The sequence below is a fragment of the Trichophyton benhamiae genome, assembly GCF_000151125.1.
Source record: "Trichophyton benhamiae CBS 112371 chromosome Unknown contig02295.1, whole genome shotgun sequence".
In the NCBI taxonomy this organism is placed as follows: domain Eukaryota; kingdom Fungi; phylum Ascomycota; class Eurotiomycetes; order Onygenales; family Arthrodermataceae; genus Trichophyton; species Trichophyton benhamiae.
This window is the reverse complement of record NW_003315097.1, coordinates 197,937-215,016: the sequence shown is the minus strand read 5'-3', so window position 1 is coordinate 215,016 and position 17,080 is coordinate 197,937. Positions and strand designations below refer to the sequence as shown.

The 17,080-nt window shown below is 47.2% G+C and overlaps 8 protein-coding genes across 8 annotated transcripts; 3 read left to right on the top strand and 5 right to left on the bottom strand.

Moving 5' to 3' along the window:
* Window positions 1-770: 770 nt before the first annotated feature.
* On the bottom strand, window positions 771-1,420 carry ARB_00971 (uncharacterized protein; the record flags this gene model as incomplete). The annotated part of the gene is made up of 3 exons (XM_003012674.1): window positions 771-784; window positions 976-1,165; window positions 1,235-1,420. The coding sequence occupies 3 exons, from the start codon at window positions 1,418-1,420 to the stop codon at window positions 771-773; spliced, it is 390 nt and encodes a 129-aa protein (XP_003012720.1).
* A 354-nt stretch (window positions 1,421-1,774) lies between these two features.
* On the bottom strand, window positions 1,775-3,136 carry ARB_00970 (uncharacterized protein; the record flags this gene model as incomplete). The annotated part of the gene is made up of 1 exon (XM_003012673.1): window positions 1,775-3,136. One exon carries the CDS (start codon window positions 3,134-3,136, stop codon window positions 1,775-1,777), a length of 1,362 nt encoding a protein of 453 aa, XP_003012719.1.
* A 577-nt stretch (window positions 3,137-3,713) lies between these two features.
* ARB_00969 (small nuclear ribonucleoprotein SmF, putative) lies at window positions 3,714-4,054 on the top strand (the record flags this gene model as incomplete). Its single annotated transcript, XM_003012672.1, has 2 exons — window positions 3,714-3,819; window positions 3,900-4,054. The coding sequence occupies 2 exons, from the start codon at window positions 3,714-3,716 to the stop codon at window positions 4,052-4,054; spliced, it is 261 nt and encodes an 86-aa protein (XP_003012718.1).
* Window positions 4,055-4,757: 703 nt separating this feature from the next.
* On the top strand, window positions 4,758-6,190 carry ARB_00968 (uncharacterized protein; the record flags this gene model as incomplete). Its single annotated transcript, XM_003012671.1, has 3 exons — window positions 4,758-5,254; window positions 5,338-5,949; window positions 6,007-6,190. 3 exons carry the CDS (start codon window positions 4,758-4,760, stop codon window positions 6,188-6,190), a joined length of 1,293 nt encoding a protein of 430 aa, XP_003012717.1.
* Window positions 6,191-7,258: 1,068 nt separating this feature from the next.
* Window positions 7,259-8,193, bottom strand: ARB_00967 (uncharacterized protein; the record flags this gene model as incomplete). The annotated part of the gene is made up of 2 exons (XM_003012670.1): window positions 7,259-7,343; window positions 7,397-8,193. The coding sequence occupies 2 exons, from the start codon at window positions 8,191-8,193 to the stop codon at window positions 7,259-7,261; spliced, it is 882 nt and encodes a 293-aa protein (XP_003012716.1).
* Window positions 8,194-10,104: 1,911 nt separating this feature from the next.
* ARB_00966 (glutathione S-transferase, putative) lies at window positions 10,105-10,899 on the top strand (the record flags this gene model as incomplete). The annotated part of the gene is made up of 2 exons (XM_003012669.1): window positions 10,105-10,465; window positions 10,547-10,899. 2 exons carry the CDS (start codon window positions 10,105-10,107, stop codon window positions 10,897-10,899), a joined length of 714 nt encoding a protein of 237 aa, XP_003012715.1.
* Window positions 10,900-13,312: 2,413 nt separating this feature from the next.
* On the bottom strand, window positions 13,313-15,361 carry ARB_00965 (AP-3 complex subunit delta, putative; the record flags this gene model as incomplete). The annotated part of the gene is made up of 1 exon (XM_003012668.1): window positions 13,313-15,361. One exon carries the CDS (start codon window positions 15,359-15,361, stop codon window positions 13,313-13,315), a length of 2,049 nt encoding a protein of 682 aa, XP_003012714.1.
* A 97-nt stretch (window positions 15,362-15,458) lies between these two features.
* Window positions 15,459-16,454, bottom strand: apl5 (AP-3 adaptor complex subunit Apl5 (predicted); the record flags this gene model as incomplete). Its single annotated transcript, XM_003012667.1, has 2 exons — window positions 15,459-16,166; window positions 16,224-16,454. The coding sequence occupies 2 exons, from the start codon at window positions 16,452-16,454 to the stop codon at window positions 15,459-15,461; spliced, it is 939 nt and encodes a 312-aa protein (XP_003012713.1).
* Between the last annotated feature and the right edge of the window lie 626 nt (window positions 16,455-17,080).

The window sequence follows — 17,080 nt, the reverse complement described above, 5'->3', positions numbered from 1 at the left end:
GGTTGTGATACTCAAACACCAACGTTGTCACCGGCGTTGTTACTGGTGTTGAATACCCCTGACTCTTCTACCCGCGCTCGCAAGCACATCACACAAAACGCATGCTCTTGTGCGCCGCCGCCTTCAACAAAAGCACCCAACCAGAACTCTGGGCATCTCATCCCTACAAAGCTATAGATATACAGTCTACAGCCAAGGGAATAATATCAACTACTTTAAAACAGGGACGGGCGTTTGATTACACTGACTTCTCCCTTTTACCCTTTAACGATTGGCGTTCCTTGACTTCTTTCTCATCAGTATATTTCTTCCCATACTGCATTTCCTTTCATCCCACTTACTTGCTGCAATTAATGCTTTTTAAGAAAAAACCAACCCCATCCTTTCTTCGCCCTGTAATAATTCCCATCTTTCTCCTTCTCTGCCTCCTATTATCTGTCTGTCTGCTTCTATTACATGTGTATATTAGCTGGATGGTTTGCTCTTGCTTGCTTGCCTGGTTGGATGGGATAGATATGGGTCTGTTTGCTCTGCCATGTTCTCTTTTATGCCATGCTGTTGTTTTTTTTTTTTTTTTTCTTTCCTTTCATGCCGGGAGCAAATGTATCATGGCGCTGACCAAGTGTTTGTTTGTTGGTTGGTCGGGGAGGGGAAAAGGCTGATAAATAGTTTAAAGAAATAAATCAATACATGATGAGAATCTTTATCTTTCATTCAGTTTTGGCCGCTGGTGGGCATGCTTTGTACCTTTCTCCGGCATGGGCCCTTTATTAAAGCAAGGGAGCTATAAGTTTGAAAAGCGTAGGGTTGTTATATTGCTATAACACCCCTACTGTCTGGCGAGAACCAGGTGCTGGTATCCCGGGTATATCCATCTATCTCCATCCATCAATCAAGTATCAACTCCCACATCAATCATACTGCAAATCACCCCGTTAGCAAACATCCAAGTATATCCTTAAAAACGCAACATACCAAGATGACTCGGGAGCAAGAAATTCGCAATCCCTTCTTTTATCTTATACTCATGCCCGCAGTTCCCGCACACCAGCTCCCCTTCCACCACATGCGTTTCAAGTAACAATTTATGCAAATCCCGTAGCAACTGCTCATTATTCAACTCTTCGCCTTCAGGCTTCGACTCGCTTATCGATGGGAACCCAAGCTACACCCGTTGCAAAGGCTCAATTAGCGTCTGCGCACTACTCAACGGTACGGAGATGGCCTAACTCACTTCACTCGCACTTATTTTGAGAGCAGCCCAGTCTATCCGGGGCAGGATATTTCGGATAAAATCAGGCTGGAAGTCGAGTTCTTCTTCCTCGAGCTCTGCGTTGCGGAAGTGTAGTGGGTATGAGGCGGAGGAGGATTTGCATGCCTTGACGGCGCAGGTGACGAAGTTTGAGGTAAGGATTTTCATTCTTGGGAGGTGTATTTATTCCTATATAGCTTTAATGGGTCGTAGATGTCGTTGTATTCGTTGTGAGTCTTGTTAAAGGTATGTCAAGTTGGTCGGTCTGCGGTCGTGGAATGATTTTTAGCTTCAGTAAAAAAATTGCTTATCGCGGGGAGGGAAGAAGCTTATCGATAAGAGATCGACCCCCTATAGTAGGCGTATTATAACTAGCTGGTTAGACTACGCAGTAAATAAGAGACAGACAGTGATAGAAGACGGATAATCTTATGAGGTAGTTCTATCTGGATGTCTACTTTTGACAAAAAAGTACCGAGTATTAGGGTTACTGTGCAAAAGCCTGCCGCTGCCGATAGCTAGTTATTTCATGATAACATCAATGCAATCCATGTCGTCAATATCATTATCCTCAATCAAAGTGTCTGGATCCAACTTATCTCCATCAAAATAGAGCGAAACAGAAATGTGCTCTGGTATCTCCTTAACTTGCCGGAACTTCTTCAAGATATTGCCAATCTGCGTTGAGGGGCGTACTTTGATCCTAAAATCATCTAGATCCGGGTTCTTGAGGGTAATCCGAACCAGGTCCGTGTCAGCTGGCTCTCGAGCCTTTGGCTGTTCGTCCTCACTCTCTTCCTCACTGTTATCCTGCTGGGCGGTGGCTGCTGCTCGGCGTCTTTCTTCCAACATCTCCTCTGTCATGGCCTCCATGTGGACGCCGGCATTGCCTTCTTCCATGTCAAAGGGGGAAGAGTCAAACACCGAGTTGTCGTTGGTGTCAGTATCGTTGATACCTAGGCTCTTGCATGTGGTTACGTCGAATAGCCGTCTTCCTTTCCAGGTCAAGATGATATTATCCGAGGTCTCTTCGTCGTATTTCTGGTGGTTGCACCATGCCTTTCGTACCTCTCCTAGGTTCTGTGACAGTAAGCGACGGACTAGGAGCGACTTGGTGTTTTGAATATTAGATGTAATAAGGATATTCACAACTGTGTCCTTTTTCTTCGGTGATGGATTGGAAGCAGCCTTGGGGGACGCCGATGGGGTTCCAGTCGTCTTCCTGGTGGTATTATCCTTGCCATTGGGAGATGCCGGCTTGTTCTCCTCCCGCACCTGGTTATTACGTGCCCTTTCTCGAGCTCGTTTGATCAACGCTGCGCAGTCCTCATCGGACTCTTCGTCGTTGTCTCCATCATTGTCCAAGTCGGAGTCAATCTGTATTACCGACTTTGGAGGAACTCGGGATGCCGGAGGAGGAGGAGATTCCGAGTTAAGACGAATGATAGTGCCTGGCGGTGAGGCTCCTATCAATTGTGATTTCCTCGGACTGCTCCGTTGTGAGCCGGGCTTCCTGGGACTCGATCGAGCAGAACGTGGAGACCTTGGAGGTGTTTTGCTGGTCCCGGCTTCTTCCAGCTTGGGAGGGGTATCCCTAGTAAGTGTGTCACTTCCACTTGCAATCTCCTGGGGTGGTGATTTGATTCTGGGCTGAAGCGTTGAAGTGGTCTCGTCCTCGTCTTCATTGGATATGCGGCGTCTCTTGGGCTCATTAGGTGCACAAGGAGTCTCTTTAGCTGTAGCGGCCTCATCATCAGTCTCATCTTCGTCTTGAGTCGTGGCCACAAAGTCCGAATACACTTGGTTGGAGCGCCGGAAGAAGTCCTGCGGCTTTGCGGGAGTGGATGCCTGCGCCCAGGTTGGTTTCTTGAAGAATGACGCCATGGCGCTCTGGTATTCAGTTATAGAGTGAGCGTATATCTCATTTGCTGGTCGGTTAGCCGTTTACTGTCTTTGTGTGAAAGTGGGATGAAGCTGCGAGGAATTGCCCTCGAGGCTGGCGCTTCTTTATAGCTGGCAAGCTCGGTTGCTGGGTTGCTGGATGAATGACGCAGTTGATTAGTTGAATAGACGCAAACTTCCACGGGCCATTGACGCCAGCAGCCAAAACAGCTATTCAGCCTTTCTCTGTCGCTGCTGCAAGCTCTCCTGGTATCGAACCCTGCTCTCTCAACGGTCTTTCTCTTCTTTCTCGTCTTTCTCTTCTTCCTTTTCGCTGCTTGAAACTTGCTCGCGTCGCGTTTTCAATTTAACCAACTCGGTCAGTCACGTGAGGGATTCTTGTGTTGTTGAAGTCGAAGAATCAAAGACGAAGACGAAGACGAAGACAAAGACAAAAGAGACCAGGACGGTTTGATGAAGCTGAGCTGATCTTCGCCAGTTTACAGAGATAGCACCGCCTGTTGGTCTGACTCGAGGAGGCTCTAGGTTTGCTGCTTGCACTATCTGACTTGCAATTACAATGGAGGCCACTTCTGCTTCCGAGGGCAAAGATCCCTCTGCTTTCCTGGGAGAGATCACCGGTGCTCCAGTCACCGTCAAGCTGAATTCCGGCGTCGTCTACAAAGGTGTGTTCTCTTCCTGTTGCTATAGACCGCATGTTATGGCGGTGGTTGTCAGGAAAATAAGGTCTAATTCTTCGGTATAGGCGAGCTACAGTCCGTTGACGGCTACATGAACATTGCGCTGGAGAAGACCGAGGAATACGTCAACGGTAAAATGAGACGGAGCTACGGTGATGCATTCGTACGAGGGAACAATGGTATGCTTGGGCTATGTCTTGTTCAGGGGATCCCAGACTGACTCGATTGATAGTGCTCTACATATCAGCGGACTAGAAGCTCTCCTTGCACATCTGAATACGCTTGCGACACTATAACGATCCAACTCCAGGACGCCTTTTGGGCTTTATCTTATTCGGTACACTCTGCAGGCGAAATCTGAATGAATTAGGGTTATGGACTATGGGCGTTTAGGGAGTCAGCTTGGATGAGATTGAACGACACCCGCCGTGCCAAGGGGCAGTAAGCAGCATGGCGTTGCATCCGGGGACGTGAGATGAAGCAGTCGATGACACTAGGGAGCTTTTCCCTGAGCATTCCATCGCTGTTATAGCTTAAGCTGCTATGATCCTCCTGTAGATCTACGAGCATCTGTACTTCTGCCTTTTCGCCGATGAAATCGGTCTTGAAGTAGAAAAACGTCATGTTGCCAGATAGAGCTCCGCGAATGATTTCTTGTATTCACTACTTCACCGACTTTAGTCCGTGGTGATGCCCTATAACCGTACTGGCTCTATACATGCCGATTAAAATTTTATATCCAGCGTTTTGCCCCTCCCCCACCCGTTACCAGCTTACGATTCTCTCCCGCAGCCAGCTACAGCTGAAGAATAACCACCTTCGCGCCTATCCGCCCACGATAAGGAGACCTAGATCAGCCTGCGAAGGGGTCGTCGTCAGGATAGCCCGCCATGTCTCTCCAATCTATCCGGTACAAGCGCGGGATGCTGCAGGTCCTGGACCAGCTCCAGGTTCCTCACGTCGAGCGATACATCCCCGTTTCAACGGCAAAGGAAGGATGGCATGTTATAAAGGAGATGCATGTCAGAGGCGCACCAGCTATCGCTATCGTTGCCGTCCTCTCCCTCTCGATCGAGCTGACGGAGCTGATGGACCATGACAAGCTGTCCGCTGAAGCAAACGAGGTCGAAGCGTTCATACTAGAGAAGCTAGACTACTTGGTTACCAGTCGGCCTACGGCAGTGAACCTGAGCGATGCGGCTATCAAGCTGAAGGCGCTGGTGCAGAAGAGGAAGCAGATCGGGGATCCCAAGGGAAAAGACCTGGCAGAGGCCTATGTCGAGGCTGCGGAGAAGATGCTGATTGACGATGCCATGGATAACCACCGACTGGGAGATTTCGGCGCTGCATGGATCATGAATAACACACCTGTTGGCAAGGACGGCAAGAAAGTCGGTGTCTTGACACATTGCAACACGGGGTACGCTGACCGATATCAAACCAGAGAGAGAATAATAGAAATTCAAGGCATGGGCAAGGCAGGCTAATTGGTTTATTATCTAGATCTCTTGCAACAGCCGGGTATGGAACAGCACTGGGAGTCATCCGCTCCCTCCATGCTTCAGACAAGCTCGAGCACGCCTACTGTACCGAAACACGGCCGTACAACCAAGGCGCCAGACTCACAGCCTTTGAACTGGTCCACGACAAGATCCCCGCCACCCTGATCACAGATTCCATGGCCGCCTCGCTACTCGCTCAGAAGGGGACAGGTCTTGCCGCCATCGTGGTAGGAGCAGACCGAGTCGTCGCAAACGGAGACACCGCCAACAAGATCGGAACCTACCAATTGGCCGTGCTCGCCAAATATCATGGTGTAAAGTTCATCGTCGCTGCGCCCCGAACGACCATCGACCTGCGTACCAAGGAAGGAGAGGATATCATAATCGAGGAACGAGCAAAGTCCGAAGTCACCAGAATCACAGGGCCACGTATCAGTGATCTCGGCAGGAATGAGGAGAACATCACCCTCGAGACCGTCAACATTGCTGCTCCCGGGATCGACGTCTGGAATCCCGCCTTCGACGTCACACCCTATGACCTGATCGATGCCATTGTAACGGAAGTCGGAGTCGCAGAGAAGAACGCAGACGGGCTCTTCGAGCTGGAGAAACTGTTTGGTTTCCAATAGTTTTATCTTTCATTGCTTATCCCCCTTCTGTTGCTCGTCAGACCCATTCTCTTCTTCTTCTTCTTCTTCTTGCTTCTTCTCCTGCTTCTCCTTGTCGTCGTCTTTGGCTACTTCGCCTCCGTCTTCCTTTTCCGCTTCAACAGATCCAAGGAGACGATCTATCTCCTGCTCTATGCGCGTAAGATGGTTCTCAATAGCTTGCGCTGTCTGCTCGCCTCTATATAGACACAAGATGTTAGATATGAATTCTCGCGCTTATAGATATATATAACGGTCCAACAATGCGGCCTGGTGCCACTTACTTAGCTATGTCTTGAAATGCCTATGATAATACTAGAAGTTAGCAATGCTGTCACTGTTAACGGTGCGGGGTCTGGGCCAGGAATCGTGAAAGCCATACCTTCGCCAGGTGCGACTCGGCGCTCTCGTTCTCATTATATCCACCCATCGTATTTATGTATCTTTCTCTCTTTGACCAGAATGTCTCCTTGGAGTCTCAACGGTTGGTTGTTTTACTTCGCTGCCGGCTTCATTTTAGCCAGAAACAAGCTTGGAGGAACCTCAACGAAGTTGATCAGCCACGTGACTGAATCTTGTTCCAGCCATGACTTTGAAAGAGAAACACATTTCGCTTCCCCTTTAGAGCTGTGGTGAAAAAGCTATTTGTCGGATGGATTTGACAGTTTTTGGTCGACATTTTGGCTCTTATTATGATATATTGCAAGGTGGTAGGTTTTTTTTATCTGATTATATATTCTATGCTGCGGAGAGTCTAGATCGGGATATTTTTCCTGGAGATGCTGTATAAAATATAATATCCCAAACAAAGTTGAAGTGTATTGATGCTCTTCATAACAATATCTCCAAGCAGGGTTGCGGTATCTTGATGTGGTGTTGGTTTCCGTGATGCTTTCTCTCAAACATATTAATCCAACGCTCTATAACAAGGCGACCAATGGGTATTCAATATCTTTCACCCAATTGTCCAATTCCAAGGCAATCACATACCGAGTCAAATCGTCAAAGGCAAACAGATGACCACATGGCCTAGAAACCTGAATGGGCTTTATCACAAGGTGGTCTGGGATTTGTTTCCGGGTTCCATTGACTCCATACCCGTCCTCCAAGGTTTAAACCCTGCGGCCAACGAAGAAAAAAATCCTGTTATATATATACATACCGTTGCATATCATATAGCTGATAGCACGGGTATCCTGTTCCAGTGGGGTTTACTTGTCCAAACTGATGTACGCTTGTATTTAATACAAGAATACGTAGTGTAGCTGGTGCCAACTATGCGACTTGAGGATGCATGCATTGCTTTGCTACAAGTGCAGCCGAAACAAGAAAGATAAATGTAGATAGCCCAGAAATGAAGCTAGAAAATATGGGTTAGCTAAGTGCAGAGCAGTTAGCCACGGCAATACGTACGTATGATTCCCGTGATATTTGGAGCCCTGCACCTCGGTTCCGTCATTGAGCCCAGGCTGAATTTGTTGAAGATCTTCGATGACTTCCTTGGTATCATTGTACTTCTCGGTCCAGCATTTCTGTATAATGTCGCCTAGGAGCAGGCCGGTGGTATCTGGAAATAAACCCTTCAGGTAGAGTTTCTCTACCTCACTATCTCCTTTGTCATGATATGGCTTGTAGATCGTTGACATTTCATATAGCACGGTGCCTATGGAGAAGAGCTCCGTCTTCACAGTGGGTTCAAGGGGCATGGGACCTTTGGTGCGTATTAGACACGGATGAGTAGAGCGCGTTTCTGGCAAAACCTCGACTTTGCCATCGTCAATCAGCGAGCCTGAAAAGTCAGACAGCTTTACATTGTTGTCGAAGTCAAGCAGAATATTATGGCAGCCAATGTCGAACTGATATACCGAATGCGAATGAAGATGTTGGAAACCACGCAGAATTTGCATTGCCCATCTCAGTATTTCGTCTCTGTGAGGGGGGGGACCTCCATCTTCTTGGAGATTCAAGAGGTGTTTACGAAGCGGATACCGTAATCTTTCGAGGATGAGGCCATTTCCTTCCGGGCGTATGTATTTGACAACGCAGTCGTGGTCTCCGAGCCGCTCGAAAATTCTCCTCTCGGTAAGGACAGCATCGTGATACTCTGGGATCAAGGGAAGTTTATGCGCGGTGTGGTCATCGAGTGCGATGACAGCACTCATCATCCCAAGACCAAGGAGTTTATCCGAGAATTCTGCGGGTTTTGCCATCTTTTTGCTTGATGGTGGACTCTTGAACTGGAGAAAGCAGCAGTATTTTAAACATTTAGATTCCCCTGAGTCCAGCCCAGGCTCCACTACTTACTTAACTTTGGAACCTTGACTAAAACCTCCATCCACGTGACTTGTATTATACCTAAAAATGGTTCCATCTGCTACGAGCTCACTGCCTAAGTAAGGGCTTTGTAGGGGAGCTTCAAAATTACCCTTCCATGGGTGCACTCAATAAAATAACCTCTCACGACAGGCCCCAACGCCCTTTGATTACTTTAGTTAACTAAGATGAAGTAGCAAGGGGCTTGATAAACTAAGTTAACCAGTTAACAATCTAATAATTTCGTGGTAACTAAATGTGGGTTCTCCACGTCTGAGAGGCAGATAGGCATAACCTAGTGATTAGGTAGTTACATATATAAAATGCCCCAAGGCACTTCCAAGATGAACCCCGGTGTGGAACGGTAGCGTAAGCTTGTGGCCGTGTTTGGTAGTGGGCTTAACTCCGGAAGACAACGGCAGCAATCTCGCGGTTGAGGTAGTACTGGACAGACAGATATAACGTTAACTTGGCTGCCCGTAACTAAGTAAGTCACAAATGGGTTACTTGAGCCTTACCGCAACAGAGACGTTGTTCGGGTTCAAGCAGGTAGCACAGTCTCGTGGCGCTCGAGAAGAACCCAACAAAATATTACTTCCCGGAGAAGCGTAGGCATTCGAGCAGTGACGATACGTTCCCAGCGCCTGGGGATTATCACAGAGGTCGTAGTACCGGATCGTGACAACGTGCTTTGGGTCCTGGCTGCAGAGCTCAGGCAAAATCGGAGCATCAAAGTATCTGCACATATTGCTGGATGGATAGGATTGAAACTAAGATATCTTTCTTTGTTGCTTGTCACCAAATGAGGACACCAAAGGACGACTGAGTAGGTGGTTCCGACTGTGATTCTAAGTTGTCTCTGGCACTATGAACTGTGTCCCTCATGCATCGTGGATTGCTGCCTGTTCGCCCATGTTTAGTCTGCATGCCCCCCTGCCTCTCGGAGTTAACTAGCAGCATTGGCTGGACTCCTGATTAGTTATTGAATGGCCTAGTTAATCGCTCGGATGCCAGCGTTTGAAGACCGAGTTGCTGAAATAACACCGTAATCACCTAACATTCTTCTCAGGATATAGTTGAGTCTCTGTTTTATCTATATCTTAAGCCATACTCCCTTTCTGCTGCAACTCCTATACAATCTAGTGACACTTAGATAGGGTAGGTTTAGGCCTTAGGGAAGTCAAGGGATTAGAAGAGTAAGTATTCCATTTGGTTCTAGACACAAGGTCAATTCAATACTTCATCTTGGATTACGAATATCTCAGAAACAACCATCGTGTGGGGCCAGACAGACGTTTTGTTTCAATAACTAGTTAGTTAAGCTTAAATGGGAGCAAATGCTCCGCAGAGATATCAGAAAGGGCGAAAATAGTAGATCTCTCCGAAAGGTAAATAGGATAGAGTAAGATATGGCTTGACATACACAATAGGAAGAGGAATGCTTCACTCTATGTTGTTATAATTGTGATATAGGTGGATGTAATGGAATTTCAGCCATCCGTATATCGAAGGGTCATATCTGAGAGATTATTAAACAGTCTGCCTTGATTTCGGACCTCGCGCTCTATAATCCGCGGCGCTAATCATATGTATGATCGCAATGTATCCAATCGTGGGTTTGGCCGTGAAGGGCCGCTGTGGGGAGACGGCTGGCTGGGCGTTGCGGGAATGGAGGGGCTGCGAGCTTCGTCGGCATGTATAAATAAGACGGCATGCTGGACTCTGGCATCAAGTTCCTAACCATCCAATCCATCTTCTTTCCAAGTAACAATCGATAGACAGTATACCTCTATACATCTACGCTGACAATGGCTCCCCGAGACATCAAGCCGTTGGTTCTCTACGGCATCTACCCCACAGCCAACCCCGTCAAGGTGGCCATCATCCTCGAGATCCTGAACATCCCCTATGAGCTCAAGTCTACCGACTTCAGACAGTGCAAGGAGCCCGAGTACCTCGCCATAAACCCCAATGGCCGCTGTCCTGCTATCCACGACCCTAACACTGGCCTCTATCTCTGGGAGTCTGGTGCCATTGTAGAGTACCTTGTTGACGAATACGACAAGGAGAACACCATCTCTTTCTCTTCGCTGCACGAGAAATACCACTTGAGACAGTGGCTGCATTTCCAAGTCAGTGGTCAAGGCCCATATATCGGCCAATTCTCATGTACGTTCACCAGATCATGATCCTCGTTAATTCTTTAGGGCAAGGTGACGGGCTAGCTAACCAAGTCACTCATGTTATCAGGGTTCAAATGGTATCACGTCGAGAAGTTCCCGTCTGCTGTTGACAGATATGCTAAGGAGACCCGTCGTGTTATGGGTGTCGTCGACTTGGGATTGAAAGACAAGGAGTGGCTTGTTGGTGGTAAGATGACCTACGCCGACATTTGCTTGGTTCCATGGTTCTTCTGGGCAAAGAGAATCGGCGGAGACGAGTGGTATGCCGAACAAGTTTCCGAGCTTCCCAACTTCCAGAAGTGGTGGAACAAGATTATCGAAGTTCCAAAGATCAAGGAGTTCTGCGCTGGCATTGCACAGTTCGACCCATCATATGTCCCGAAGGATGTTCTGGACAGACTGAACAACAAGACTGCCTAATTTTGGTTTCGGGGTGGGGTAGTGAGATATGTTGATTAAAAGGGATGTTCTCCTATGGCTTTGCTTTTAACTAGGTAGAGTCATAATGGTATGCTTGTCATCTAGAAGCTAGCTGTAAATAGCAGTTTAATATCAAGGCAATTCACGCTCGCTCGCAATCAGTCAGGGCTAGTTGATGGACCGGTAGTAAATACATGCGGATAGTAAGAAACAATCATAAGTTAGGGACTGCTGCAGTTCTGCCTTGACCCTGCTCAGTCCAAACCAGTACCATCATTGAGGAAGAAGGATATGAGCTGTAGTCAAGGAGGTAGTATCACCTGGCTTGAACGGGAGGGAGCCAAGCTAGTATTATGATACGCGGCGTGTGCTGGTCGTGATTTGTCCGAGCAGAAGGTGAATGAAGGCCCTCTTCTGTTTGATTTCTTCAATCGTAGAAGTTCCCAAAAAACTGTATGCTCGAAATTTTAACACCGATGCTCCGGTTAGAAGTCGGATGTTTCGCCGATCCAATATGCCCGTAAAATTTAATTGATATGACACTGACTCGGCTCTAAAGGCCATCAGTTGCACTATAAATATAGAGAAGGTTTCATTCCTCCAGAATAATCAATTGTTTGGCGCTTGCGCGGGTTTTCCTAATGACTCGGAAATAAGTATGAATAAATGGGAGAAAATGGAGAGATTCCATACCGTTTCCACTGCCGCTGCGGTGAATTATATCTTCCCGCTCTAGTTTATTCCATGCCCAATAAGCAGCTTGATAGCAGACCAAGGAGCCTATGAATATCTTTACAAAGGGGCGGCCGAAGTTCTTGTATACCATGACCTAAATGTACAGATTAGTGAGCTTGTTCCTGGAGGTCGGGATTCATCTGGTGTACCTACATGAGGCGAGGATAGCTTGGAGTTGCTGCTATAGCTCCGTCGGCAAATGTAGGTCATCCTGTGTAAAATATCAAATTGTACCAGATCAGTACTCTGCGTGAAGGGGTTTGATATCAAGCTGTCATAAGCTGAAGCTGCTAAAAGGTTGGAATGTTTGTATCTTCATCTCCTCGTCATCTTTAACTTTAATCACAGAAAAAGCAAAACACTTGGCAAGATAACATAATCATGCAGATGACATAAGCGACTGACATCATGAAAGATGCTCTCGTGTTCACTTTCGATATTCGAACGCACATCAATGATCACCGACGAGATAAACGGCCAGCAGCGCTCTTTATGACCCAATTCGCCTAGAGGACCTCCAGATACACTCGATTTTTGTTTTAAAGCCTATCACTACCTTTATTTCACCCACACTCCACCCAGGATTGGTGCCTCAATTAGAGGACAGTTGGCCAGTTGACCACCCTCGCCCAACACTGTGATATATATACACATCCAGTTCAGAACCGGGCGATACCCTTCGATACACACTCTTTCACATCCCACGAAGTCCCTTCTTGGGCGATTCTTGAAAGCTCTTGCGCCAATAAGCGACAACCATCCACCCCCTTGATTCTATTATCTATATTAACCTCCCAGGTCTATAACAAAAAATGGTATGTCGGCTATGAAGCTTCCTTATAATTAGCTGCTTTGAATCAATCAATCTAACTTTCTTGCTTACAATCATTAGGCTCCACAAACTCCCCAGCAGCGAAGGGCCAACGAGAGATTTGCCAAAAAGGAGGCATCCAAGCGCGGAAAACCAGAAGCGGCGGTTAAGACGAAACCAAAGGCCAAGTCTCCCATATCTATGGGCTGGGTTGGTATGTGATATTATATAGTGGCCAGCATATACTGCGATTTTTATTTCTCCATGTTTTCGGATATCAAATACAGCTGCTAACTTGTCTCCTACCGCCAGTCCTACTACTTTTTGTCCTATGCGGCGGTCTCGTTTTCGAACTACTTAGAGTTGTCCCTGCCATATGGGGTTATTTCTCTAGTTTCATCACCAAATGGACCAGCTAAGAGATACACCTTTACAATCTTTTTATCAACCTCCTTATACCTTCAACCTAGCATTGCCTCGTTCCATTGTTGATATTCTGCTTTAATTTTCATTCTTTCAAAGCGCCATTATTTGTGGCGTATTCTCTAGCTTTTGTATTTTAAGAATTTAAGACCTATTATTATCCCTTCGGTAAAAAAGGGGGTTCGGTTTTGACGGAATCAATACCTTTCTGATAGCTTGAAGTAACCATAAATACAAAATTCCTGATAAATATTCCTTTAGTTATGTAAACTATGCAATACTTTTTCAACTCTAAAAATATGTCATATCTATCATGCATATCCACAAAGTTAGCCATCACTTCGTTGAGATACGTGCATATTACCCGCTTATGCAAATAAAAATCCAAAAAAGCTTCCTAGGTCGAATAAACCGAACTCCCCCTAGTTGTATAGTATGGACAAACTACTCCTGACCTTCCGTTTGCACGGGCGCCTCCTTCTGAGATGCAACGACTTTCTTCTTCTTCATTTTCTTTACCACAGGAGCTCCAGCTTCCTCATCTGCAGCCTTCTCCTGAGGCTGAGAGGATTCACCCTCTGCTTCCTGGGAAGCAGACTTGGTTTTCTTAGAAGATACAACCTTCTTCTTCTTTTTCCTCTTGATCAGCTTGCCTTCAGCAGGAACCTCCTTGCTGCCGTGAATGGCTTCTGCTTCCCGTTGCATTTCTAGACGCAGTCTTTGGATTTCTGCCATTGCCTTCATCATTTCTGCATCCTCTGCTTCTTTTCTTGCTATATCACCGACACCAGGTGTTAGGCCACTATCTTCTTCAAGAGACAACTGTCCTAGTCCGCTGGAATCAACTTCCAGCAACGATTTCTTGGGTCTTGTTGCTCCGGGCCCTGTTGGCGCAGAAGCGGGTCGAACGGTAGGTGAGGACGGGTTTTCGAATTCAAGAGTTTCATCTCCTATGATTTCAACTTTCTTAGGCTTCGTTTTGCGTTTTGGTTTGCGTGGCTTTTGGATATCTGGGTTTCCTGAGTTCTGTTGACCAATTGCTAGATCAATGATGGGAATAGAGTCAAGATCTAGGTCTTCTTCGTTGGCACCACGTAGCGCCTGGTTGAACGGTGTAGCTGAATCTGATGATTCCCCTTCACCTTGTCCGAGGCCGATATAGAAAGGATCATCCTTATTGCGCTCTCTTCTTGCCATACGCCGTTTGGCGACGGCATCTGCAGGTTCAGATAACATCCCTTCGGAAAGATTCTGATAAGAAGTTGGTTGGATAGGAGTGGGGGAAAGGATCTCCTTTTGTGGCTTGGTGACAAAGGATGTCGAGTCTGGTATGTGGTAGAATTGATAGCATTCATCGTGGGTAGAGGAATCAAGCCAACCATTGCTTGATTCACGTTGGATGTGGATATACCGAGGATTTATTGGTTGATCTAGGTCAAGATCACTTGGAATCGGGACTTTCTTCTGCGCGCCGGCTGCTACAGGATTAAGGTCTAGGCCAGTAAATAAGCTTGGTATAGCCGAGGAAACAAGAAGAGGTACATTCCCCGATTCAATGTCTGATGTTGATACCGCCTCCTTTGTCAAGCGTAATAGTTCTAAGAACTCGATAGCCCGTTCCTGCACGTCCAACTCTGGGTGGGAGGAAAGCTTCTCCAAGAAATCGGTGATCCGTGCAAGCAAGAGCGATACCTCTCCCTGTCTGTCTATGTTCCAGTCATAGAATTGAGATGTAAGTTGAACAAAGACTTTGGGAATGGCTTGAATATATCCTGAAAGAACCTTGGGAGAAAGACTCAGGTTGGATGAATGTATAAGGGATGAAAGTGATTGGTCCGGGAAGTTAAGATACTCAGCATATTCACCCACTATCCAGGCAATGGGCTCTAGTAGGTTTGTGCTTGAAGTACCAGAGGAGGGAAACAGAGCGGCTCGATTATCTATAAGCACCAGTGTTTCGGCTGCGCGAGTTGCCTCAGGGCGGACGCTCCTGACTCTCACAGCCACATTGCGGAGCTCAGAGCCAATTCGATTGGATATATCTGCTCTCTGGTCATGGGCGTCCCTGGAAGAATGCTCATCATTTGTTTTGGAGGCACTGACCGGTGGAATTAGCCGGACCAACTGCACTAGGACATCGACATACCACTCGAAGTCGGTGAGGTTGGAATATGTATCCCGCGAACAGATGTCTAAGATTCGGTGGAGAACTTCCAGACGATATTCGTTCGGGAGTGGGGGTGGAGCCATCCTATCCTGTCTAGCGAGCTCCAGGTGAGATTCCGGGTCTTCATCGTCCTGGTCTGCAGCCGGGGTAATGTGTGCAAGTAGAGAAGTAGTGGCAGTAGGACCGTCTGAAACAGCAGAGGACGTCTGCAGCTGGGTAATTAGATGATTGATTACAGACTGCAGTGAGTCACTAGCGACCATCCCTGAAACCAGTTCAAGGGCCTGAAGTCTGATAGAAATATCGTTGTCGTCAAGACATCCCATGATTACATCCTGATGCGCTGAGACTAGCATGGGATGAGTCGTCACGATCCTGTTGAACGCGAGGAGCGCAACATATTTCACTGAGAATATGTTAGTATTAATCCATTGTGCTTCCAACGAGGGTGAGCTTACAGTTGGGATCCTCTTCCAACACAAGCATGCCTCGGAGCTTGTCTACACATAATTGTGCAATGACCTCCCCTTCACGGATCCCTTCTACGCCGTCAAGAATGCCACCCTGGATGATACCGTTGATGCATTCATATAATAAAGACATGGCGGAAGTCGTTTGAATGATGTTAGTTAGAGGCCGTATGAGCTTCTTAACCAACCTTGGTTCAAGCGGAGTTAACGAAGCAAACTTATTTCCCCTGTTAGCTACTATATATTTCTTGGTTAACTTGAGAAAGGTCAAACTTACAAGCTTGATTATTTTTATGGCCATCCAATTATTCCCTCCGTCAACCAGCAGTTCAAATAAACGTGGTGCCAGAGGTAAGAAGTCCTGTGGTCTCCTCCAGCCTAGTTCACAGACGACATTTATAACGGCTGCTGTGACACTCCCGTCTTCCTCTGTGTCCATTAATCTATCCTTTATCTTTGGCCACGCTATGCGGAATGCCTCCGGATATACCAACGACAGCCGGTAGAGATTAACCACCGTTTTCTTCCTTACTACTGAATGTGAGTGTGTCAAGCGAGGTAACAGGTCTGAGAGCAGTGACAATGCAAGAGAGGGCGAGATGATATGCGGAAGTGTGATTAGAGGCAGGGACATTGTAGGAACCTGAGCAGATACAATATCCTGTATGATATCAGCAACCGTAGCTTGTAAAAACGGAGTGTACTATGGTATGCGAACCTTTTTCAAAAGATTGGTAGCCAGCATGAGGACTTCAGTATCAACACGGAAGCTCTGCACGGCTCCAAGGTATCCAACACGCTTCTGGTGGAATTTCGGCGAAGACATGACCTCGAGGACATGGAAGGAGGCCCAGGACATATCGTAGCCGAACATCTCGAGGTATATAAGTTTTAACAGCGAAGTGGCCTTTTTATCTGCCGGGATGTCAGCTTCCACACGCCGGTACATTTGAGGAGTTTCGGCAAGACTGCCAGCAAAGAGGCAGCTGCACTAACCCATATCCTGAGACTTGATCTCTGCACGGCATTCCTTCAAGCTGTTCTGTATATATTCGCCCTCGCTTCCCTTGTGGTTCCGCAGACCTCGGATGAGGTCATACAGCGACTTTTCGAACCTGCACAACACATTAGTAGCTGCAGCTGTAGAAATCTGGGAATATGAGGCAGTTTACATGGCGGTAGATGGCCTCCGCAGTATCACCGACGGTCGATATAGAGGGCGGTCGATGGGCTGTCCGAGTATCCCGCCGGGCTGAGCAAGCTGTGGTGGGATGGCAGAGGGCGGGTTCTATTTCATATTTAGCTCTGCAGGGTCTGTAATAAATCTCCGGCCGGGAAAAGCATGCAACAGCTCAGGCCGTACGCCGTATCTGCAGTTGTTCGTCTCTCTTGGTGGTCCCAGGGTTGATGTTCAGAGCCGAAGTCTTCGCAAGGGCGACGTTGTGTTGAACTCATCGCGTGGACTTCTTAGCGCTCTCCGACGTCACTCGCCGCCGATTTGCTTTTGGCTGGATCGCAACTACAACTCCGGAGTTTAACTGCGTGGGTGTTATGTGACCGCAACACCAGTCCCGA